Below are 24,242 nucleotides of genomic sequence, written 5' to 3'. Positions count from 1 at the left end.
TAAATTAGCCTACAACCTACCTAGGCTATATAAAATTTTAATTAAATCATAATCATAATGATGATAACCTATATATGTATCTAAACAAATTACTTACCATTAGAAAAAAAAAGAATTTGATAGCACTAATTATTTTGAAACACACTACATACTAGGCTACACCACGAGCGACCCCTGGAGGAGGATTTTTGAAAGTGACCAATATGCATCAGGACAGCGTTAAAGGTACAATTATACTTTATTTAATGGATATATATGCAAATAAATTAATTAACACAAATACATGAATACAAAACAATCATTTTTCAAATCATTGCCAGACACTGAATTCAGTGTAGTTCTTCCTAATGCTAATGGTTAGCCCTCTAGCTTTGACATCTGATGGAGAAGTGGTGCCTCTGCTACTGTAGGTCTAACTACAAAACAGTGGACACTGCTGAGCGGTGTGCAGTGCACTCCCACACAACACAAAAGTAAAACAACTGGAGAATGTAAACTCTAGGTTCTAGCCACACACTTACAGAGCATACGTTGCTCTTATGTTATAGGAGGATAGTGAGGATGAGGTCACACTTGGCAGGTGAAGTTACAGGCATGGTCGGACAACAAGCTAACCTTGCACTTCTCTAAGAAATAGGAAAAGAGGGGAGGGACAGCAATCCTACACTGCAGCGTTGGCTCCGTGAAGAAGTTCAGATAACAGGTGTTGGTAGGCTACTTTGGTTTGTTGCTTCTCATCTCATGCCTCCCACTGGAACAGAAGGAGTAGGGAGGGCTGGACGATGAGGTGGATGAAGGCATAGGATTAGCTAGCCCCTGGACTCCAGAGATCTGTGGGAAGAGACAAAGGGGATTATGCTAAAGGATGGTAAACTACACTAAAAGACTACAATACTAACTTACAGGGACAAGGACAGCAGTCCAATGAAATAGCCTTGTCGAGCTATGACTGTAGCTGTAACTGTACATTTGAACCAACTGACCAGGTAATGTAATGTAACACAAGATTACGTTCCAAGTTTTTTTGTATGATAATAATTTTTTCCTCAGAGGGTCTCCCTCTAGGGCCTGGGACAACTAGTGTGTATACTATGATGATCGGTATTAAGTGCATACTGTATAGACTTCATCTAGATTCTGGTCTCAGTATATCTATATACTGTATATCACGATGCCATTGGTGACGTGCAGACTAATGAGCGCTCTCACGAGTAGCTGGTGTGCTGCTGTCGTCTGCGGGCGCTCCTCATCTTCTCAAAGCGCGCCTCCATCTCCTCCAGGACCTTGGGCGTGTAGCGCACCACCAGCTTGACTGAACCCTGGGCGGCCTTCAGCAGCTCTACGGCCTTCTCATGGTGCTCCCCCTCCACGCTCTGCACACACATAAACAAGGAGATCTGCATTGATTCACACATATACAGTGCCAATGCAGAAGCAGACGGCCAGAAAGCACAGCGCTACATATTTTATTAAGGGGAGACAATGCAGGTCAAAAAACGTCTAATTGTCTATTTTGCTTCCATAACATGTCGTCTTTCATTCTAGTGTACATAAAAGGTCCTAAATGCACATTTAGGTGTTTATTTGACTAGATCTTGTCTGTTTTGCGTCTGTATATTTCCCCTTTACGACCATTATCTAAATATGGTTTCTTTTAATAATCTCAATATCCAACACACTTACATTAATCAAAATTTCAAAAATCATTGTTAGCACTATTCTGAAGGTTATAAAAGAGGGATGTGTTCATATGTTGTTCATTGTTATGAGTTATGAGCCATTTTCTTCTAAAAAAGCATGGCAAAAAGGCATTTTTAAGACCTCTACATAGTCATTTTTTCGATCTATAAAATTAAATAAGGCCATATCCAAAATCTATTCAGTAAAAACCTTAGACACTAATATGTTGTAAAATTAATTAAAGGTTTTAACTCCGGCCCCCAAAAATTTCTGTGCACAGCCCTGGTCCAAAAGACTTATAACTCCCAGGTCACTCTGTATATATTTTTTGCTGATCGTTACTGTCAATCATCTAGAACCTTGTGTAAATGGCTGGTACAGGGTTTGGATATCAACATGTTGTCAGTATATAAACTCTTATTGGGTCTCTAGATGCTTGCTGCTTACCACTCCGTTGACTGACAGCAGCTGGTCTCCTCTCTTCAGGCCTCCCTGTCGGTCTGCCACTCCGGCGGGGATCACTCTGGAGATGTAGATGGGGGAGTTCTGCTCTTTCCCGCCCATGATGTTAAAGCCCAGACCCTCGTCTGTCTTGGGCAGCTCCACCACCCTGGGGTGTGCATGGCCCTCGCTGGCCGCAAACGCTGCCACCGTGGCCTGGTCAGCAAGGCAAGCATGTGAAAAGTAGTTGTGACAATGAGTGGAAGAGTTTAGGGGCATTAAACCTTGTTGGCATCACGTAATGTATCACAGAAACGGCTTTGGAATAATGGGACGTACTATACATACTACAAGCAGCACTTTTCCTGACCATTCACTGGGAGCTTGGCGTTAGGTTAGTAATTGTAACTGAATTACACACACTAATAGCAAAACTGTACACATTGTTCTCTACATTGCTAAACATTGATAACAGTTGCCATTCCAAATTGAAAATTAAGATTTCCCCTTCCAAATCAGAGTTTGAGCGCTATAAATAGGATGCGGGTAAACATTTGAGTTTGACATCAATGAAGAGAAAGGGGGGTCAACTAGAGAAGGAGATGGTAAATACCTTGGCTGTGGCCTGTGCTCGCACCTCTGGTCCTCCAACAATGTCCAGAGTGTCATAGAGCTGCTCGTATACCTGGGGAACAGAGCACAGGTGAGTCTGAGTGGAGGAGAGGGACATAGGTTTGATACACAGGTGAGGATAACATTACAAAACAGCCCAGACAGAAGGGTTGAGACAAATGTTCAAGCACAAAAGTACCCTACATAGCATTAAGGCAGGAAACAGGGAACAGTAGTGGGGGTAGCGTGACCATGTTTACAAAATGCAGGGTGAAACCATTTGTTTGCTCCCAACACATTAAGAACAAAAACATTATGAGGGCTTCCAATGGTGCCCCTCTCTGCTGTACACACCTCTCTGATGGCGGCGCAGAACTTGCTCTGTAGGACCCTCTGCAGGGCCTGTAGTTTGGGAGGAGGCAGCTCTCCGCTCCGCTGCAGCCGGTCCAGCAGCTCTATCACCCTACACACGTCTAACAAACACACAAAGCATGCAGGACATTCAAATATAATTCCAAACAGAATTGTCACCATCACCTGTACAGGTGATGGTGACAATCCTAGAGGTAGTGAGCACTAGTTTCACTATCAGTAAGTCCTCTGCTGTCCTATTTGGAACTGGAAAATGAATGATAGGCCTTGTTGCATCTTTCACAGCTTGTAGGCATACATTAATTCTCAGCACATATGACAACGAGAAAACTAATGTCGCACACAAAACTTGAAACCACAGTGATACGAATTCAATCAGAGCACTACAAAGTGGCTTGTCTCCTTAGGATGTCATAAAGGGAGAAGCCTCGCCCCCCAATCACCAACGAAAGTTAGCACTTCCCCATCCACCTTTGATACAAACTCCCTCGGATTCACCTGAATCTAACTGGCACTTACATTTATTATCATTTGAAAATACAAATAAATGAATTCCTAAATAAAACTATTTAAATAAGAATGCAGCTTTTAAAAAGAGCATTCAAAAGGGCAATTATGTATGTATTTACTGTTTTAAAGTTTCATTTGTAAAACGTTGTTTATAGTTTTTATCTATTTAATAATTGGTTAATTCATGGATTTGAACACCAATTTAGCCTGTTTAAAATATAGGCGTAGCTACAATTAATTATAAAAAATAAAGAGAATGCTCTATTTAAAGGCCCTGGCAACCCAAATCCACTAAATCCTTGTAACTATGTTATTTGGGTGGTAAAATCAGTGCTAATATGTATATGAAAGGTCTTAGGAATATCTGTTAGCCCCGCGCTAAGCTACTGTCATGTCAGTTGGTCGAGCATTTGAAAAATCCTGATTCGAATGTTGCCTTGGCTTAGAGCGAGCTATATCTTGTGATGTCACGCGAAGGATCTCTGTTCTAAAATGCATTGGGACGGCCATTTGAAAATTTCTGATTCGAACGTTGGCTTACGTCTCTATCTTGGGACGTCACACGCTCTAAAAACAAATATATACAATATCTCTGGAGCCGCGCAAGAGATACAGACTGTCTCTTTGCGCCTGAGCCTACACTCACAGGCTCGTCTGAGCGAAGCAGCGCGCACCCCGGTGAAACACTGTGATGGTAACGTTCACAGTGACACCTCGCCGAGCCGCCGTGCAGAAAAACTATGTGGTTTAAGACTAAATGATCACCGGGGATTCCTGAACGTTAATGTTGTAGAGGGGACAGGCTTTCACGATCCGATTGTGTCCCGAGACCTGAGAGACACGTCTCCAAATTGCGCAGAAAATCCACTGTCGATCGCTGCGCCGATTCATGCCTCTGACACGTCGACTCGCAACAAAAAAAAAAGTCAAGGCTTTGAATTCAGTGCTGGGGATGTGGAGATCTTTGGCCATTTCCCGTGCCTCTTTTTCCTCTCGTCACTTCGTTCTCTATCCAAGCGCACACACCTCTGTCCGGCCGCATCTGAGTGCGCAGCTCGTGCTCCACCCGAAAATAAATAAATAAACACAAGTTGGACACAAGCCCAGCTGATGATCGCTCTGGTAACGGTCAGTCCATAACTGGACGCTGAATATTAGACACCGAATATAAAACGACACGACTTTTTACGACATATTCCCAGGGGGAAACCCATGGGGAAACCCCGTTTTATAATCGGCCCAATACGGCATGTGTCACTGCTGCATGTAACAATACTGCATTGGTGATGCATTTTTTTTTATCAATGTAGCGAGTTTTTATTGAAGTGCAGGCAGAGTTTTTTTTTGTCAGCACTCCCTTCTGAGAATATGTTTCTGTGGCTGCCTGTAGCGTAGGCTACTTCAACAGCGGGTCTCCACACTGTTGATCGTCTACACAACGTTAGCCTGCATGCTTAGGATCCAACTGGCCGGCTGGTTTGAACTCATTTGATTGTCTTTTTTTATATTGTACTCCTTGTGCTCTTAATTCAAACCGCATATCGCATCAGCTCACGTGATGAGAAACATAATCCGACTCCGTTTTCTCTCTCTCTCTCTCTCTCTCTCTTATTCCCACTCCTATCCTCAAAAACATTTAAAAATGCATATGTCTAAAATAGATAGCAGATTTTTTTGCAAGTTAAATGGGAAATAAACTAATAAGATATAACAATAAATATGAGACAGATATATTATTATATATTTTCATTGTGACACTGACACCTGTTTCAATTAAACAGGTTGCGGTTGTAGTGGGAAAAAATATCCTACAACTAATTGCAAACCTATATAGGCCTAATAATAATAAGTTACTTTCTGCAAGTGATGTTGAGCTTGCGCTCTCAGCTGTGCCAAAGCATTCAGCGTTGCTAGGGAAACCAGCTACCGTCGCAGCCCGTGCAGCAGTGTGAACTGCCAGTCAGGCTCGTTGTGAGCATGTGCAGCATTTTCTAGTTTGCGTCTCGTTGTGTGGTGAATCTTTTGTCTGAACTGGGCTAAACCTGCTCAGCACCGTGAGTGAGAGAACTTTCCCTTACAGAACGTTGTTGGCCACGCCCACACCACCCTGCAAAATGTTCTAGACAGCAAAAAAGCAGTTTTTTAGACTAAATGTTATAATATTTATGAAAATAAATTTTTAATTGGATGACTGTAAACAGCTTATAGAGAAACCCAACATTAATGTCATATATTTATGTCTGTGGGTTGCCAGAGCCTTTAAATTCCCATGACAGTCGAGGTCCTCCACAAACATCCGATAGTGTTTAGAAAATGCGTAGAGCATGAGACCACACCTTGGGTTAAATTGCGTTATAATAGGATTAAGTGGATGGCCGTGGACCGCCCCGTTCTGTCCTAACCGCACCTTTACAGCACGGCCAATTACGGCAATCTGGTAGGCCTATTTCAGACCCGGATCAATTCAAAAGTGAAATAGCCTAAAGATAGGCCTATGCATAATGTGCACGTACAACACTTGAACGTAGGCATACTAGTAGGCCTATTTAGGACCATACTGATCATGTTGCCCAAAAGGATTCAGTGGCACGGTCTGAATTGGTTGGTTCCAATAATGGCGTGAGAAAGAATTCAAGAGCGCGAGCCCGGTCTATTGGTCGCGCGACGACGTAATTGTAATTGCTACACGCGTTTGGCTACATCATAATAAACACGACACAAATGTAGCTCAACAAATCGTTATATTATTTTTTTTGCCACATCGTGGGTTATTTTCAGAAGAACAATACATAGTGTCACCATTTAATGTAAGACATCTATATAGGTTTCCTTTGTGTGCCATTAGCAGACCGTGTTCGCCGTCATTACCTTACCTCTCTCCAGGCACAGCGGTTCAGTCATGGCGGCCATGTCCGCTTCCTTGGCCGAGTGGTAGTAAGAGGACATCATGGTGTGAGCTCCTCTGCGTCCAGGCTGATCCCGATTAACACCGCGTTAAGATGAGCACAAGATCCGGTTGACAGGATCACAGCCCGGCGTGCTCCATGTCCTGTGGAGCGGTGGTGGTCAGCAGGCTGGAGATGAGTGGAGGAGCGGCGGTGGTATGACGGACTGAGGACTGCTTCACTACAGATGCGTAGCTCTGTACAATCAGCAGCTTCAGCATCTTCTACGTTTCAAGTATACAGTAGCTGCGCACACTGAAGGCAGGGACCCAGTTATCACTAGGCCTACAAATGTAGTATTTTAATAACATTTTCCATATAAGCTATTTCAAATTAGTGTAGTCAGCTATTTTTGCAACAATAAACTGGACAGAATGTTTTTTTCTTTTTTAAGCAAGTTTTCATTGGTAAAAAGCCAGACCAATGTTCACCGTTTTTAGCACTGTAAGGACATAATCTAACTTTGATTTAAAGAACATTTTTCATTAAATCCTACCCTGAACACTGGGGCGGTTGTCACAGTATTTAATACATTTTTCATCCTGTACATATTTTATAAAACCTCTTAAATGCATTTTTCCAGTATACAGTTTACATTTATTTGGTATGGAACTCAGACTGGAGTCTTCACACATTAGGCAGACAAAAACAAATCAGACATCCAAGACAGCTGAAATAATAATAAAAAAAATTTATTCCACAATGAATTAACAGAACAGCCCTCAAGTCACACAATACTAAATTTCCTTCAATTCTTTTCATACATTGAGCAGAAATTGGTCATTGGGTCCAAATGAGCATACAATCTAACTGCTTTATGAATCCAGAAATAAAAAGACAACACAACCTACCGTCTAAAAATTAAGAGAGCTCACGTTTATACAGTCCATCCCAAGCCAAGTGAAGAATTTTAAAAAAACAAGAGGGAAAAAAAACAAACCTACCTTGAATCACTAAGGTAATCTGATGACATTTAGTGGCACGGATTAGTTGGGCAATGCGGGAAAGCTGCAAATTGAGTGATATCAAATCAATTATGCATCAACTGTGTGTTGTGTGCAACGATACCGAGTGGGATAGTTCAAACCGATTCTTGACAGACAGGAGGAAAGCTAGCTAGAATGCTGGTTGTGAGGACGCCCTGACATCATTTAGGCTTCCTGTGCCTTGGCTAGACAGTGAATGGGGTCGAGTTACAGTAGAGTATGAAACAACTTATTTATGAGTGGGAGTCTGTTGGGATAGAGAGGGGAGGGAGGGGGGGGTCTCAATCAATACTCTTCTGCTGGAGTCTCCACCTTGAAGCCGTTCTCACTGGAGACGTAGCCGTCAGCCGAGGGGGCAGACTGCTGGTCCATGGTCATGCCGTCCTGACTGTACTCTTCCATGGTAGGTGGCGCTCCGTCTTCCTCCTCATTGCCTGTATCATCTTGAGGGGCGGCGTCATCTCGTACGTTGCCGTGGCGATCCTCCCTGCTGCGCTCGCCCCGGTCCCTATCCCCCCTCTCTCTCTTGTGCTCCCTGTCTCGATCCCTGTCCCCCCTGCGTCTGTCCCTGTCCCTCCGTCTGTCCCTGCGCTCCCTGTCTCTGTCGCGGTCCCTCCTCTCCCCCCCTTCTCCTCCCTCTGCTGGCTCTCCCTCCTGCTCCTCGCCCATCCTCTCCCCAGCCTCTGGAGCGTTGTCTCCCAGGCTGAGCTCGTCCCCGTCCAGCCCCTTGCCTCTTTCCCTGTCCCTGGGTTTGCGTTCTCTGCTGCGGCTGCGTCTCTTGCGTTCCCTGCTCCTCTCCCTGCTCCTGCTGTCGTCTCCCCCTGGAGCCCCTCCCCCTCGCTCCTTCTCTCTGTCCCTCCGCCTGCTGCTGCCGGGCCCTGCTGCTCCGTCCTCTCCCACCGGTCTCTCTCTCTCCCTCTCTCTGGAGCGTGTGCGGCGGCGGGGCCGTTCGCGGGATCGGGAGCGCCTGCGTTCTCGCTCCTTGTCTCGTGGTTCCCTTTCTGGTCGTGGCTCTCTGCTGCGCTCTCTCCGCTCGCTGCGTTCCCTTTCACTGTGAGCAGGACAGAGTGGAGACGGTCAGACACAGCAGGACACTATTTTACACCAGACATCACAGGTCTTCTCTAAAGATACTTACCCCCCTATGATGGGGCGAGCCTCATCGTAACGTGATGCATCGTCTCGGCCAGAGTGCTTTATGTTGACATCAGCTCCACCTCTCCTAGTGCCACCCAATCCACCACCTGGTTGAAAAGTTTGTTTGTTGAGAAAATGTATCTTAGATTAATCAATGAAATAGTCGCTAAATTAAACCGATAAAAACTGGTTAGTGGAAGCCATACTACTGAAATGAAAACTTGCTTTGCACAAAGCTTTGAACCTTAATTTAAAAAAAAGAAAGTGAGCTGACCTAGCCTGCGTGGATGCCATCCTTTCACTGTGCGTCCTCGCTCCACGTCCACCAACACTCGCCTCCCGTCGATCTTCTTGCCGTCTGCGTGCTTGTAGGCGGCTGGAGAGGAGGAAGGGGGAGAAGGAACACAGAGGTGAGACAGAGAACCACTGCATCAATGTGGCCAAGCAAACAAACAGTGCATGGTTATACTGACCAGGAGCAGATGGGGCCGACACGGCTGCTCTCTGGGCAAAGGCCGTAGGATAATGGGAGTAGACTTCCTTCCACCCGATGAGTGAGTGATACGTTACACTTTTACCGGAATCGATCAACTAGACAACTTTCTGTTCCTTTACTGACTGCACTGTACGGGGTTGTTGAAGAGTTTTTACTGTAGGCGTTTTAAGTCGTCCAGGTTGTCTGGCTGGGGAAAATTTAAATTTTCTCTGGGGTGCTACCTCTGAACAGGCAGATTGACACTTAATGATAAATGCTCCAATTCTCACACGGGTTTGAGAGCTGAACACTACAATACTCAAACCGAAATTAGTGTGACATCGTCTTAAACAGTGCATTTGTTCAATTTTCCCGTACCTGCTGTGACAGTGACAGTATACATTGGAAGTAAAAAGCACTGCTGTCATCATCTATTTGCCATATTCAGTACCCGTGAGAAATAGGTTGTTCCTTTGAAAATCTCAAACTTTTATCAAGGCAATAAAGAACACTGCGATTCAGGTTACTGAATAAGGAAGTTAGTTTTTAGTCCTGATCTTGGACATTTAATATCTCACAAATGCCTGAGAAAAGATTAGTGACTGTTCACGCACACTACAGGTCACTGGATCAGGCAAATTATTCAGCAGACATTTAACAGTACAAGATTTAGAAACAAATGATGATATGGCAGTAGACTGTGGCTTTAAACTGCTGAATCCTTTTACCAGCTTCATGACAGAGCAACATGATGGAAGCAACCAGGAGTAAAACAGTCTGCAGCCTTGTGTAACATTCACTTAGGGCGCACTCACACTAGGGCTGCTGTTCCTTGCCCGAGCTCATTTGCATACTAAAGTCTAGAACGTTTGGCTAGTGTGACCACGCCATCCGTATTCCAGCACGGAACACCCCCTAGGCAATGGCACACTTGGGAGAGGTGTGCCAGAGAGAAGGGCACAGATGCTAATGAGATGACACGCGCAAACGCACGGATACGAAACCTGAGCTGGATGACGTAGTCCATGTGCGACCCTTCTTCCCCACAACAATTGTAACAATGGCGGCAACAGTTTCACGAGTGGATTCCGGTGCGATCGCGAAGTGGAGAGTTTGCTAGAAAATTGGGCCGGCAACAGTATTCAGTCGCCATGGTCGCAGCTGGATAAGACCCACAAAAATTCAGAGGTGTTTGGGGCAATCCGCGACTACTGTTCTCTATTGTTGTTCTACTAATTCCGGCAGCGAGTACGCTTGGTGATGACGTATGTATCGTATTACGACGTGATGACGTATGTATGATAGAGCAAACGTGGCCGGGCCGCGGCCTTTGGGAGCAGTGTGACCACGGGCCAATCATACTGGAGCACAGAACAGGCAAACTTGCCTAGTGTGAGTGCGCCCTTAGTCCCACAGCGCATCCCACAATAGCACACAACAGTCTTTGGCTCCATCTGGTATGAAAGACGGACTTCCAGGCAGCTCATTCTGGCTGCTACACTGGTCTGATGTGGTGATGAGAACCTCCCAGAAGAGGGCCTTACCCAAACCCATCACTTATGGTACACAGTCTGAGGGCCTTACCAAATCCTCACATATACAGTCTTGAGGGCCTTACCAATCTCCCTTAACTCATACTATGCAGGTTGACGGTCTTACCATAATCTCTCTCATTGGCAAAATGAATTTCTGCCCCAGCCTTAGGGCCTTACCACAATCCACCGAATCAGTCACAACATCTGGGGCCTTACCAGAACCCCTCCAGTCCCTGTGCTCACTAAGGATCCCATCCAATGACAGGGCCTTACCAAACCCCCAGCAGTCATAACAAAACACTTGGCTAACTTTCATCCAGGAGTTGCCTTATCACAACCCCAATCAACTAATGAGGAAGAATTTATTTATTTTTTAACAGAGAATTTAATGAAGTCATGTTTCTAAAAGCTCTCTTCTAAAGTCTAAAGTGGGCTGAAATTTCAAGCTGACTGTGTCCTGTATCAATAACTGATATACTTAAATGTCATATGGTGAAACTGTTGGAACTATTTTTGGAAATGTAGCTATTGTTTTGTGTAACGCTACATTAACTAGTATCTACCTTTAGTTATGTAGTGAATGTATGAATAGTCCATTTAGCAGCACTACCAAGAAAATTCCCCTCATCTGCCTATTCTATTAAAGCCACCCCAGACTCAATAGTATTATTCATCAACCCTTAGGGGAGATTTTAAATGTGAAATGGCCTTTTGAAGAGTCTGAAGCTAATAAGGCTCTAAAACATGCCAGCCTCTACAAGCTTTACTGAGAAAATGTGCTGCTACTGGAATGCAAAAAACTGTAGTAGTGTTAACAGTGAAAGCCCTGCCTCCATTATTGACATCATGAAATGTATTTCAGTTTGCTATGATATTTAGCAGAACTTAAACATGAGACGTTATACAATTCCCTATTGACCTATAATTGAGCATTACTGCAATGTGTTGCTACGCAACAAGATTAAGTGAAAATTGCATCTATTTTTCTGAAAAGCTGCTACAAGTTCAGTCATTGAATCTGCACGAAATTATTCCAACAAACTGCACAAGAAACAGGCGGAGCTGATAACTGGAAGAACGCATTTACTTTTCTCTTTCTTGTTTGCTGTCACTGCTATAACTTAGCGTGTTTCCAGTGGTGGCTTTAACATAAAGTGCAGAATCATTGGGGATCTTTTAATAGACTAGTTTGTCAGGGGTGCGTTCAATGGTCAAAGCCTAAGATCCAAGTGGAAGTGTTGCACTTAAAGCTCTTTAAGGGCTTGCAAAGATAGACGCTTTACCCATTGAACGTAGCTCCTCTTCCCTATGTAGGAGATGGAGGGTGGAAAGAAATCTTACCCATCATACAAACCCATTATACCAACCATATACTGAGCTGTGGTAGTAGGGTGTAGATGTATCATAACCATCATCATCTGCCAGCCAGCTTTGGCCAATAGCCATCACAGATTGGCGGCTGCAGTGGCAATGAGAACAACACACAGTTAATATACTGTTTTAGCCCCAACATTCCCCCTCAGTCCACCCCCTGCTGTCACTACATGCTGGCTGTGATTCACCAACTCTGGTCTGGAAGAGCTGATTGCACTAATATCCCATGTTGGTCTTATTGTATTAGAGGACACCATTCACTGTCGACCATTACTCACTGGCATCACCAACAGCTTAAAGTATCTCACTCGAGTGGTGAAGCTCAACTAATCTCACCATGACCAGGGTTGAAGACCACCAGTAAACAAACTTTGACAAACAAGCTCAATACCTAGTCATACAATAAGATGGGTCTCCATACAGTCCTTATACATTTGTGGTAAAACCCCATTCACTGCTTGGCGACCAGTCTGACCATGTGCTTACCATGTGAGTCCAACCAGGAGAGCTGCTCTTCCACAGAGCTACAACGCCTAACAGTTAAGAGACAATGTGCCCTTTGACAGGCAAAGATGTTCAGGTTGACAGATGAAAGACAGTTCTACCTCAGCAACTTCCCACTTTCCCCATGATGCCCTACTGAATGAAGCAGTTCCCCTTCCTCAACAGGACTATTAGTCAACTGATGACACACATCAAAACACAGACACACACAACAACCACACTCTGCTTTCCACATGCAAATTGGAAAAACATACATTTGATGCCATAACCATCAATTTGGTAGTGGTGACCTTCCCTAGGTGTTAGAGAAAGCTGCCACCCCCTTATCATAAAATATAGACTAAAGCAAAAGGGGTTGAGCTAAAGAGCGTCCCTGAGTGAACATATGATATATAAAGGTTGAGTGCTCTACAGTGGTACTTACAGTGCATGTCTCTTTCGTGCTCATACTCGATGAATGCATAGCCCCTCGGCTTCCCCGTCCTCTTGTTGTAGACTATGTAAATCTGGAACAAACAAGCATCAACAATATCAGTTGGCCTTGCCACTACAGTTACATATGCATATATCAGTGTCATGCAGGAGTATTTCTAGCACCATATATCGAAACAAAATCATTTTGAAGGAACCTGGAACCAAAGGTAAGTCTAGAATATTTTTGTAAAATAAACTGTGGGCCCCGCTGCTGTAAACAACAACAGTGAAACCGTAACTTTTCAGGAAGCGTCTTACTTCAAACAATGTTCCAAGGATCAAATTTTTCCACTAGGAAAGTTTATTCAGTTATGATCACTGAAACACTCAAAGTTACATAGTGCACCTTTAATTTTCCATATAATTCGCTGCTAAGGTGTCGCGGATTTCAATCACGTTTAAACATTTCACACTTCAGTGACGTAGCCTTGTTGCCCAACAAGCCATAACAGATTTAGATTGAATCTGAAGGGATTTCAAATATAGGCTTGGAGGGATACATTACTTAACCTAAGTTATCATCCAGGTCTTAATTTAGAAAATAAAAATGTTGGTGTTATTAAAATTGAAGTTTGTACACCTCAGGCAAACATATGAACAGGTGAGAACTGCAGAAACACGTACCCGTTTGATGGGGCCATAAACCTCAAACTCTCGGCGAAGCTTGGACTCTGTAGTATCATAGTTCTACAGCAAAGAAAGAAATATTATTAGACATCAATGGTTACAACAAAACAATCATACGTGCTTAATGACACCTGATGTGTGAACTTGAAAAATATTAATGTGTGACTTTAAAATACTCACCACTCGTGCAACAAACAATGTCTTGAAGGCATCCCCTTGTGCATTGGGGTCGTTATGGGGGTCCCCTGAAATAATGCAAATAAGAATGCAGGATTAAACAAACGTATCAGAAAGTGAATTTCTACTGCAACTTGTACTCTCACTGTCAAAACTTACAAAGCTTGAGTTCTGTCTCCACCACTGTTTGCCTCCGTTCAATCTTCTCTCGCCTCTGAAAAAACAAAAGATTTGCAGGTTATCGTCAATCATCAACACTCTGTTATGTGCAATGCTCATCAACACAGTGCTGGGTGGGTGGGGACTGCTTAATAAATCTATAAAGGACTTGAACTTATGGAAAATTGCAGAAACTCTCAGTCTCTCGGTTTACTTTACTTAATCTTATCAATGTTAGTGAGAGTCGGCAATATTCAAAATAGAATTGTTGTTGTCCTAGTACTGTCCTTGACCTATTTATATCATAGCACCAGGTGTGCCGTCTCACAAGACAGCCAGTACCGAACAGTGCAAAACACTTGTGTTGCAACCCCGATCCAGAATCTTCACATGTTATGAATGTGTTTAGGTCATCTCATATCTCACCTTTCTCTCCAGCCGCTCATCACGGGTCTCTGCTCTTGTTGGTGGAGGGGCGTCTCTAGGATCCTGGTTACAAAGGAAGGATATCAGTGCATGGGTAGCATTGAATGAGAACGTGTGCCTTAAATCAGAGCATTCGACGTTTAGAGACGATTAAATAGTCACCTCGAAGTGCCTGATGAACGGGGCGATGCCACTGTAGGGCTGGTTATGGTGTTTCTCATGGGGCAGCTTCTCCAGCTGGGGCAGGAAAGGTATTGGGTCCCGCGGAGCAAAGAGGGCCAGCAAGTTTGGGGGTAGAAACTGCGTCATCTTTCACCTAAATAAGCAATTCATATTTAACAACATCCAGTATACAATACATCGTAGTTTAACTTCACCAGTATGTGGCAGGCCCGAGCCAATAACGGAAGCTCGCACAACAAGGGTTCTCTGTAATTTGCTGTATTCATTGAAAACACAACATTTACAAACATCATCCATTCTATACAAACAGTGACCATTATGGATAAAAGTTACGCAATAATACATTTCACTAGTCATTCATTAGCTGATACTTCAATGGAGCCCTTTGAGCTAACAGCTAGCTATGCTAACGAGGAGCCACCACGAGTATGATTCTTACCTTCTCTCCTCCAATGTCTCGCTAAAAAGTCAGACCATGGACCAGATGAAGAAGCAGGCGATATATGCAGGTCTCCTGCACCAACTTAGTCTCTCAAAAGTGTACAGTAAATAAGTTAAAAACGGACCTCTCAGGGGCCTAGAACGTGTGGCGACCAGATAGCAAAATGTGTGCGCTTCTAGTGTTCTCCAAAAGTAAAATGGCGGGATGCCGTAAATCGAAGTGGCACTGACGTAAACCGCATTAGGCGAGAATCACTGCAGCAAACCAACCAAATGCGTTACTGCCCCATTGTGGACTGTAAATAAAAAAGAAAGATACTCACTAAATCTTTAAGCAAAATGTATAAAGCTCAAGCTTAAAAAAACTAAATGTACTTATTTCTGAGTACCTTTTTTTCATTATTATTTTCTTTACTTTATTCCAAATGTTTTCAAAATAATATTTTCATGTGAGATAGGCCTATGTCACAAACAAATGTTTCATCAAGGAATATTGTTAAAATGCTCAGGAGGTATGATTCAATGTGTTATGTATACCTTTGTTTCTTGAATTATACAAATTGAGTCACTCATTGTTTTGTTCTTTAAAAAAGTTTAAAAAAAATGAAATAAAACATTACTGCGGATTTAAATAGTCAAGTGGATCAGACCAACCCTAATATTATTCAGTGTCCTTAATAATTCCACCAAGGTTGTTTTAGTTTTGCTGATACACATTTGTTGAAATTAAGGGGAAATGTAAATAAAACCTCCCAGATTATGACACTATAAAACTGTAAAAAGTGACATATTATCCAACCTCGATATTGTCGGTATTCATAGTTTAAATTTCTCTCAGAAGGGTTATTTACAACAAATCTCTTTTACTCATTCATTTGATCATATTTAAACTTGAGTAAAGGGTAAAAAAATATACGTTTTAACTATGAGGCTACAAACATAACCCAAATGTATTTTATTACATTAGTACATCATGTACTTTGTATTATGTGCAATAAATGCGGTTGAAACAGTAGAGTGAACCAGCATCTGCTGAACTTTTAGGAATACTACAGATGATTAGTCCATCTTCAACTGCTGCTTTAGGCTTCGTCTAAGCAATAAACCAAAAATAAAAATGGAGGACATGCAAAGACAGAAAACAGACTAGATAAATAAGTCAATTCTATTGTGTACTAGTCGTCAAGCAACATTCATATTCTGTAGTTGTTATTTTAGAAAGACATTTATCAATTCTCTCAACCTTGGTAACACATGCACAAAAAACACAGACGGCACAATAAAATAACCAAGAGGTCAAATGTCAGTGTGTATTTGATCATCACTCAAACGTCCAACTCACTGAAAGCTCCAGCTTGCATACTGCAGAGACCAAGAGACAGAGGGTAGGAAGGCAAGCGTGTCCTAGTGTCCTTAGAGTATTGTAAAACATATTTGGTGTATGCAAACTAGGTATTGCATCTCCCCTCAGCTTGGATTATGACATACACAGAGGATGGGATAGATAAAAACTAGCACGAACCACTAATCCAATGCTATTAAAAGAATAGCCCTGAAATGAGTACCACCATTGCAAAGCTTCTGATTGGGACAGTCCACAAAAACTAAAAACTTCACAAAGGTAGTATTTAATTGCAGGGTTGGTGTACTGAACTGTATGAGAACACAACCACACAAACGCGCACGCACGCACACACTCACACACACACACACACACACACACACACACACACTTCATCAATATGGTATACATGATACATTTTCTATGTGAGACATATTTACAGTGAGAAAAGGGGAGAAGGATTTCATAAGATCACATAAAAACCATTGACAGAACGCTGGGCTATGAAAACAATAAAAAAAAAATGTTAGACTAAAAGTGAGTCAGTGGATATCCCAGATGTTGAGCAGAACGCAGTCATAATTTGTAAGGTCTTCTATCAGGCTGGATGGAACTCCCTGTCATCCTCGTCGTCCATTCGGCGGCCATGTTTCCGGAAGTATTTGTAGCGCTGGACGTACAGCTTGACCAGGTTGCTGACTTTGACTGGGTTGATTTCCCCGGTGCGACTGTGGCAGATCTGACACAAAAATAAAATAAATAAACTAATTAAAATCATTTTTTATTTTTTTTTTATTCCCTCAGAGGAATAGATACCACTGTGACTGTATTGGGCAGATGCACTTGTTTTTTTAAGTATTACTGTAACTCCAATCAATTAACACCAAACTATTGTGCACCAGAAGTTTAATTTAACTTAACTACATTTCTTTCAAGAACTGTACAAGTTTGAGGTACTTAAACGTTACGTGAGTATGTCCTTTCATGCTACTTTATACTTATACTCCACTACAATTTAGTGGGAAATATTCTACCTCTTAGCCCACTACATTTATCTGAAAAACAAAGTTTCTAGTTACTTTGCCAATTGAGATCTTTTGAACAAAAAATGTATGAGTTTATAAAATATTGCATACTAACAAACCTATAGTAGGCCTACTATAAACATGAAACATCAATCGATTCATCAATAACTTGACTGTCAAAAAATTATTTTATATTGACACATTATTTACATGATATATAATAGTAGCCCAATGTTTAATGGAAATATGCCAAAAATGTCATGGTTCTAACATCTCAAATTAAGAATCTGCTGCTTTTCATTTGAATTAATATACATTTTTACCAAACAATCAATTTCGGACAGTAACGCTAATTCACGGCTCTAACAACTACAGCCCTGGGTATCTCTACTCTGACTCAATATGGTTTCCAGCAACTCTTTACACCGCTGCAGTACACAAACAAACATGACTGAACTACTGGTGTGTATCTATGCTGTGTGTGTCCCTTTACGTGTGTGCTGCCGAGGCTGACCTTGTGCACAGCTTTCCTGAGGATGTCTTTGTAGTCATCCTTGTTGATGTCTTTGCGCTGATAGTAAGGTTTGATGGCGAGCTTCACCTCCTCCACTGCCCGCTCCTGGGTGTGCAGCTTCTTAAGGTACTGGGAAATTCAGACGACACAGATGGTGAGTTATTCATACAATTTACAAACATAGTTGAGGTGCTAGAATAGATTTCAAAAAATAAAACAAAGAGTAAAGCAAGAGATTTAAGAATTGGCTTGTGTAAAGACTATGTTTATGAATGTTTCCATCTTATTTAGGTAATCAACAAGATAACGCTTTAGATCTAAATAATTTTGGCTCATATTCTCCTCGTAGGTGGATTGCTGATACGCAGTCATGCAGCAGCAGCAGCCGGACAACATGAAGGAGAGCAAATTGTGCCGATGCATTCAGGGGCTTGATCTTTACCTTATCGGGGTCTTTGCTGTCATTGTCCCATCCAGCGTCCCCAGAGCTTCCAGTCATGATCATAGGCGGGGTCTGTGCACAGCCACCACCCATGGATTGGTGCAGGTGAGAGGGGGGGCCCCTCAATGGCAGGTGAGAGCTTCGGAGAAGGAACTGGGCGGGGCTTAGGTCCGGAGGCGGGGGCAGAGAGGGAGGGGGAGGGATCTGTGAGGAGGAGAGAGGAGCGTGCTGCTGGGATTGGCTCTGATTGGCCTGGGACAGGATCTGCATGGGAGACATGAGACAAAGTAACAACATTCAGCACGTTTACATTCACAGTTTACAGTTACACACTTTCCATAAAAATCAGTGAATATCTCCTCACAATCTGTCCTTACTGTGTGTGCCCTGATCAAATGTAAATTAATACTGAGGGAAACGGTGGGTTAAGACACACAGAAAGTCAGTCAGTCACCTGGCTGGTAGCTTGAATGAACTCTTGTGCTTTGGCTCTGCTGGCGATATTGGCCTCCTCCATTTTGAAGAGCAGAGCAGTCACTGAGAGGGAGAACGATAGAGACCGTTATTTTAGAGAAAAGTAATATGTACATCTACAGGGCTGTACATTAACCAACTAACATGACATTCCCGAAAAATGCAACATATAATATTCCAATAGTCTATTTTAAAATAAGTTGCCATCAAGCAGACTAGAGATACCAACTGACGACCATCATTGTGTTAGCAACTGTTGACTGCAAAGTGCATGTCATAGTGAAAAGTATACAGGGCATTACCCCAGACCAAAAGAGGAACTTTAACAACGATTAACGTTGAACACATTGACTATGTTGTATTTTATGTGACACAAATATGGTTGGAAACAGATTTTTACAGGTCTCAAGAGTCTTTTTAAAAGATAAATAATTAACTTTAGGGTAGTAGAACTCCTTAAGTTAAGGTGTATTTGACTTTATAGTATCCCTTGAAAATGTTGATGTTTGGTGGACTTCCCTATCTACAGTGCCTACTCACATGCTAGGACTCCTCCAGTTGTGCAGTCGACACCTGTCTGCAGACTCCATGGGAGGGCGGGCGCTACTGGAGGCGGTGGAGGGGGAGGAGGAGGCTTACTAGCAGACGAGGAAGACACAGAGGAAGAGGAAGGGTCTGACGAGGACAGGGGCAGGGAGAGGGAATTGAGACTACAGCTAGCTGAGGAGGACGAGCACGGAGGTGAGGCCAGAGATTTGGGTGCGTCGTCTGACGGAGGGGGCTTGGCGGTGGGCGCAGACAGGGTGATGGCTCCCTGCGGGGTGGACAGGCTGGACGGACTGGAAGCGGGGAGCGTGGGGCTGGTCTGAGTCGGACAGTCCTCCGCTAGGAAAGAAGGGTCTGGAGTCTTGCAGCTGCTGTCCACGGTCTGAGAGTCAGGGGAAGACTCTCTGGTGTCCCGCAGGGGAGCCATGGAGGAGGGGGGAGGGGTGTGGGGTGGAGAGGAGGATGGTGGGAGCACGCTGGTGGATGAAGTGGAGGAGGAAGAGGAGGAGGAACAAGGTGCAGGGCCAGCTTGGCCAGTGTGTTGACTGACTGACTTGCTCCCATCGCTAACAGCTGATTGAACGTCTAAAGAGGGTCCACTCCAGTCCTCGGAAGCAACTTTGGTTTGGCTGCCGTCCCCGGCCGTCAACCCTGAAGCTCCACCCTTGTCTCTCGTCTTCTTGCCCACACGGCGGCGGCGCTTGGTTGCCAAGGTCGATGAGGGCGAGGAGGTAGAGGAGGAGGTGGATGTGATGGAGCTCGTTTTGGTTTTCTTGGACTTCATTCCCGCTTTACTCGCCAAGGAAGACGGGGGTGCCGCAAGGCTGCTTCGCTTTCCCATGCCGCCCAGGTCTTTATTTCGGCCGCCCAATGACAGTGGCTCAGAGCACGGTTTGAGGAAAGGAGACCTGCTCTCGTTGTCTCTGCAGAAGACGACTGCAATCGAGCCACCCACCACGGAGCCCCCGGCACCCCCTCCTGTACCTCCTGAGCCCAGGAGGTCCATACCCAGCTTTCCAGAGCCAACTGAAGCCCCTGTGGTGCTGCTCACGCCATCGCGTACGAGGACAGACACTTTGGACTGAAGCTTGCCTTTCCGACTGCCGCCCCCCTCCTTCTTGGATTTACCAGAGCGACCCACGTCCTTTCTACTGCCTTTATCTCTGTCTTTTTCTTTTCCCACCTTCCTGGTTCGCTTTGTTGAGGGGGGGGCAGATGGGACGGAGGCAGAGCCTGAAGTTACCATCAGTGAGGAGAGGCATTTGCCTTTGGCTCGAGTGGAGGAAGATTCTGATTGGCCGATCTTCTTGAGTGCGCGAGATTTCTTTTTTGGGTGATGCCGTCCGGTCTTGGGGGTAGTTTTAGTTTTGAGGCTGGGGGCAGGTGGCTCTGGAGGCAGGGCAGCAGGGGGAGAGTCCTCCAAAGACGGGTAGTCAGAGTCCAAAGCCTCACCATCCAAAGACAACACGTCAATCTCCAATTTGTCCGAGTAGTGGTCCGACTCGTAGCTGTGATACCTAGGTGGTGAGAGTGACTGTGATCGGCTGTGACAACTTCCCCCGTCATCCACCTCTCCGGCCGAGTGCCACTTCCTCTTCTTCTTTCTCTTGTGGGGCTTGTCCGATTCCTGCGGGGGCCGACAGGGAGAGGTTGAGCCGAGTCTCGGGGAGCCTGGTACAGTGGTGGTGGTCGTGGTGGTAGTGACTGTGATGGTTCGCTTGATGGCAAAGAGGTCAGACCCATTCAGGTCTTGGATGGATGGGGGGACAACGGGACGGCCGTCCCGCCGCCGTTCTCGGTCGTGCTGCCCGTCTCTATCCTCGTCCCTTTTTTCCCTGCTCCTCTTGGACCTATTTGAAACATCCCACTCTCTGCTGCTCGAGTGTTGACTTTCCTTCTCTTTCTTTCGAGAACTAGAATCTCTGTCTCTTTCGTCTCTTCTACGGCTACTGGTGCGACTTCGCTCCTCTCTATCTGCGTCTCTGTCTCTCTCTCTCCCTCTGTCTCTATCCCTGTCTCTGATTCTGTCCCTGTCTTTATGTCTCTCCCTCTCTCTATGTCTCTCTTCTGATACGCTTGAAAAAGAGTGCCTGATGTGGCCCGCTCTTCCTGAAGAGTTTCCAGATCGCTCAGCCTCTGGGCTGCTGTTGCGCCTTTTCTTCCTCTTCCGGCTAGTGCTCCTGCTGCTCCTCGTTCCTTTAACCTCCTTCCCGATCTTGTGATCCTTCTCCTTCTCTTTGCTCCTCTCTCGTCCTCCCTCTTTGTCTTTCTTCTTCTTTTTCCTCCTCTCCTCCTTCTCCCCAGCCTTCCTCTCTTTGCTTTTCCGTGGCTCGCGCTCCTTAGAACTCTTTGAGGACTTCCTGTTTTTGCTGTCTTGCTCCAGTAGAGGTGCAAGCGGGGAGGAAGGTGCGGAGACCGTAGGATCAGAGGGAGGAGGAGGAGGCGTCTGCGGCTGAGGAGAGAGGGTGACCGTGGTGGGAAAAGAGAGGTATCTCTCCTTGCGCCTGCTGACCAGCTTCCGTCTCAGATCCTCCAGTCCCATCTCGGGCTCTTCCTCCTCCGCATCCCTGTCTGCCTCCCAGTCGCCCTCCGTGCACACAGACACAAAGCCGTCCCCGTCCAGCACCCGGAGGATGCGCTCCGGTTTTGAACTAAAGAAGGAGACGCTTGGAGAATTCAAGGATAGGCTTTCTCCTAGCAGTCTCTTTTTGCTTCCGCCTCTATCAACTGCCCCAACTATCTCCCCCTCCTCTATCTCAGAGTGATCCGACTCAGTGGTCCCCTTCTTCTCAGAGCTACGTTCCACTCTCCTCCTCAGAGGGAGCTGGGTGGCCAGACAGGGGCTCGGCAGGCTAGCTAAAGCCTCAGTGGAATCTGGAGGTTCTTCCTCTTTAACCTTATCATCTCCTATCTCTGCGTTTCCTTTTCCCTCTGTCAATTTGCCGATGCCCTCGTCTGTGTCTGATGCAGGCGAACCAGTGGGGTCAAAGGGGTCATATTTATCACCTTCCTCCTCCTCCTCCTCCTCCTTAACTCCATCAGTTGGATGGAAAGGATCATACATCTCCCTTTGCCTGTGCACTTCTTCTTCACAATCCACACTCGGCTGCACTGACGCGAAGGTATCTAAGAAGTTGGTATTGGGTGAAGGCACGGAGAGAGACTGGGTCGCTAGAGAGGCAGATGTGGAGGACACCCTTGCCACTTCTGTCCCCTTGCTCTGAGATTTCACATGGTTCTGGTAAAGCGACAAATTGGCGCAAACAGAGGATGACGTAGACAAGGGTGAGGATGGAGCCGACGAGGGGGACGAAGGAGACAGGGAGGGCGAGCGGGGAGGGGGGCTCCGGTCGATCTCTCTCACTCCACTCGGGGAAGAGGAGCCAGCAGCAGCAGGCCTCCTTTTGAAGCCTGACGCAGGAGTCAAGTCCATGGGCCAGGAGAGGTGGTGATTCAAGAGTCAGACAGCGGGTCGGCAGAGACGGGCAAGGCCACACTGGAAAAAACCCGAATCCAGGAATGAACCTAATAGAAAAAAGGACATGACACATGCAGTCATTATTTTTTATCGGGAAAATCAAATTGGAATTGCTGAAAAAATAAATAAATCCAGAGGCAAAAATAAGTTGCTTGGTTTTTCAGGGATATAAACTACATCAGTTTAATGAATTGCAATTTATTCGCAGAACGAGAGTGAATTCCAACTGATTCTTCTTCTGTTCTTCATCAAAGATATATAATAGAGAATATGATTTCTGCTTATCATATTAGGGCATACAGTTTGAGTGCACACTAGCAACTGGAAAGTTATAACAGCAATTTTTTGTCACAACATGCACATGTGGAAACAGGGACACCTATGAGCAAAGGAAGTTATACTAAAATGATGCCGTCACATGCATCTTAATACAGTCAGCAGCATATAATTTCAATGTATAAAGTAATTTGCTGCTGACGACAGGACTGCTTGAGTAAGAGTGTCCCTCGGACATTGCAAAAGACAAAGAGGTCTAGATTCAGGATTATGATTTACTCAAGGACATTATTTCAAGTTGGCACTGTTGCATTTGCTGGGTTTCTAATTTAGAATTGTCTTTAACTTAAATGTATATTTGTGTGAAATAAAGCAGAGCTGGGACAGATTGAAGCAGCAGCAGGCAGATTTGACTCAAGTCAGTCACATCATCAGCACAACATGTTTTCTCCCTGCTCCTCATCATGACTGCATAACACAATCAGTCTGGAGCAACACATTGATTTTAAACCGCCCTGTCGTTCATTAGCATATGTATGCAAGTATCTATAGCCCATTGTTTTCCTGAGCTGTTGTTTTGCCAGTGACTTGTATTTTCTTAGGTTGAGAATTATCAATGGCACTGATTGATAAAAAAGAAAAGTGCATCTGTGCTCCCCTCAGCCAATGTGAACGCTTTAGAGCTAAGAAAGTTAGTGACGCTGACTAAACACCTCTGTAATAAACATTGTCCCGTTTCCTCAGTTCTTGAATTGTGTTTGATTGAATTAAATATCCACACCCTCTGTAGGGATGTGTCGGCAGAAGAGCTAGCTAACTAGCTTGCTAATTTAGCTTCCAGTAGCTAGCTGGCTAAAAGCAGCAAGAGGGGCTATGCGCTAACAAGTTACCTTTCCTCCGGTAATCTGCAGCCTCCGTTCAAGGCCTCCGTGGGGCATTTACTGCTATCTCGTTAAACGACATTGAATCAAGAGTAATAAAACAGCATATTTTGCTTTCTGCCGTTTTAAAACCGCAGAAGCAGCCCAATTCAATCAATGGCCGCCATTCCTTTCAGACCGGACGACAAAAGGGTGATGGGAAACAG

General features: G+C 44.6%; 3 protein-coding genes across 3 annotated transcripts; all 3 read right to left on the bottom strand.

The window, feature by feature from the left end:
* Positions 1-288: 288 nt before the first annotated feature.
* Positions 289-6,704, bottom strand: lin7b (lin-7 homolog B (C. elegans)). Its single transcript, XM_080044271.1, has 6 exons — positions 6,489-6,704; positions 3,088-3,206; positions 2,735-2,806; positions 2,128-2,337; positions 1,210-1,373; positions 289-831 (listed from the first exon to the last, which is right to left on the bottom strand). The coding sequence occupies exons 1-6, from the start codon at positions 6,562-6,564 to the stop codon at positions 810-812; spliced, it is 663 nt and encodes a 220-aa protein (XP_079900397.1). The 5' UTR covers positions 6,565-6,704; the 3' UTR covers positions 289-809.
* A 532-nt stretch (positions 6,705-7,236) lies between these two features.
* snrnp70 (small nuclear ribonucleoprotein 70 (U1)) lies at positions 7,237-15,239 on the bottom strand. The gene is made up of 10 exons (XM_080044105.1): positions 15,057-15,239; positions 14,597-14,750; positions 14,435-14,497; positions 14,009-14,063; positions 13,853-13,917; positions 13,670-13,732; positions 12,996-13,077; positions 8,958-9,059; positions 8,685-8,790; positions 7,237-8,597 (listed from the first exon to the last, which is right to left on the bottom strand). The coding sequence occupies exons 2-10, from the start codon at positions 14,741-14,743 to the stop codon at positions 7,832-7,834; spliced, it is 1,449 nt and encodes a 482-aa protein (XP_079900231.1). The 5' UTR covers positions 14,744-14,750; positions 15,057-15,239; the 3' UTR covers positions 7,237-7,831.
* A 757-nt stretch (positions 15,240-15,996) lies between these two features.
* scaf1 (SR-related CTD-associated factor 1) lies at positions 15,997-24,197 on the bottom strand. Its single transcript, XM_080044162.1, has 6 exons — positions 24,046-24,197; positions 19,396-22,926; positions 18,836-18,918; positions 18,382-18,645; positions 17,940-18,068; positions 15,997-17,139 (listed from the first exon to the last, which is right to left on the bottom strand). The coding sequence occupies exons 2-6, from the start codon at positions 22,832-22,834 to the stop codon at positions 16,999-17,001; spliced, it is 4,056 nt and encodes a 1,351-aa protein (XP_079900288.1). The 5' UTR covers positions 22,835-22,926; positions 24,046-24,197; the 3' UTR covers positions 15,997-16,998.
* Between the last annotated feature and the right edge of the window lie 45 nt (positions 24,198-24,242).

Source organism: Ammodytes marinus (assembly GCF_949987685.1).
Source record: "Ammodytes marinus genome assembly, chromosome: 16".
Lineage (NCBI taxonomy): Eukaryota > Metazoa > Chordata > Actinopteri > Uranoscopiformes > Ammodytidae > Ammodytes > Ammodytes marinus.
This window is presented reverse-complemented; position numbering and strand designations above follow the sequence as displayed.

Bases quoted from the DNA above. Each gene is read 5' to 3' on its own strand.
- lin7b (XM_080044271.1), bottom strand. From the start codon at position 6,564: ATGATGTCCTCTTACTACCACTCGGCCAAGGAAGCGGACATGGCCGCC. The intron at 3,207-6,488 runs GTAAGGTAATGA...TGTGTTTGTTAG, and splicing joins ACCGCTGTGCCTGGAGAGAG to ACGTGTGTAGGGTGATAGAG. The intron at 2,338-2,734 runs GTATTTACCATC...CTTGCTGACCAG, and splicing joins GAGCACAGGCCACAGCCAAG to GCCACGGTGGCAGCGTTTGC.
- snrnp70 (XM_080044105.1), bottom strand. From the start codon at position 14,743: ATGACGCAGTTTCTACCCCCAAACTTGCTGGCCCTCTTTGCTCCGCGG. The intron at 9,060-12,995 runs GTAAGTACCACT...CCTCCTCTCCAG, and splicing joins GCACGAAAGAGACATGCACT to CCGCCTACAAGCACGCAGAC. The intron at 8,598-8,684 runs GTAAGTATCTTT...TCCTGCTCACAG, and splicing joins GCTCGCCCCATCATAGGGGG to TGAAAGGGAACGCAGCGAGC.
- scaf1 (XM_080044162.1), bottom strand. From the start codon at position 22,834: ATGGACTTGACTCCTGCGTCAGGCTTCAAAAGGAGGCCTGCTGCTGCT. The intron at 18,069-18,381 runs GTAAAGATCAAG...TGAATTTCCCAG, and splicing joins ACAGCAAAGACCCCGATAAG to TACCTTAAGAAGCTGCACAC. The intron at 17,140-17,939 runs GTCAGCCTCGGC...TTTTTGTGTCAG, and splicing joins TCAGGAAAGCTGTGCACAAG to ATCTGCCACAGTCGCACCGG.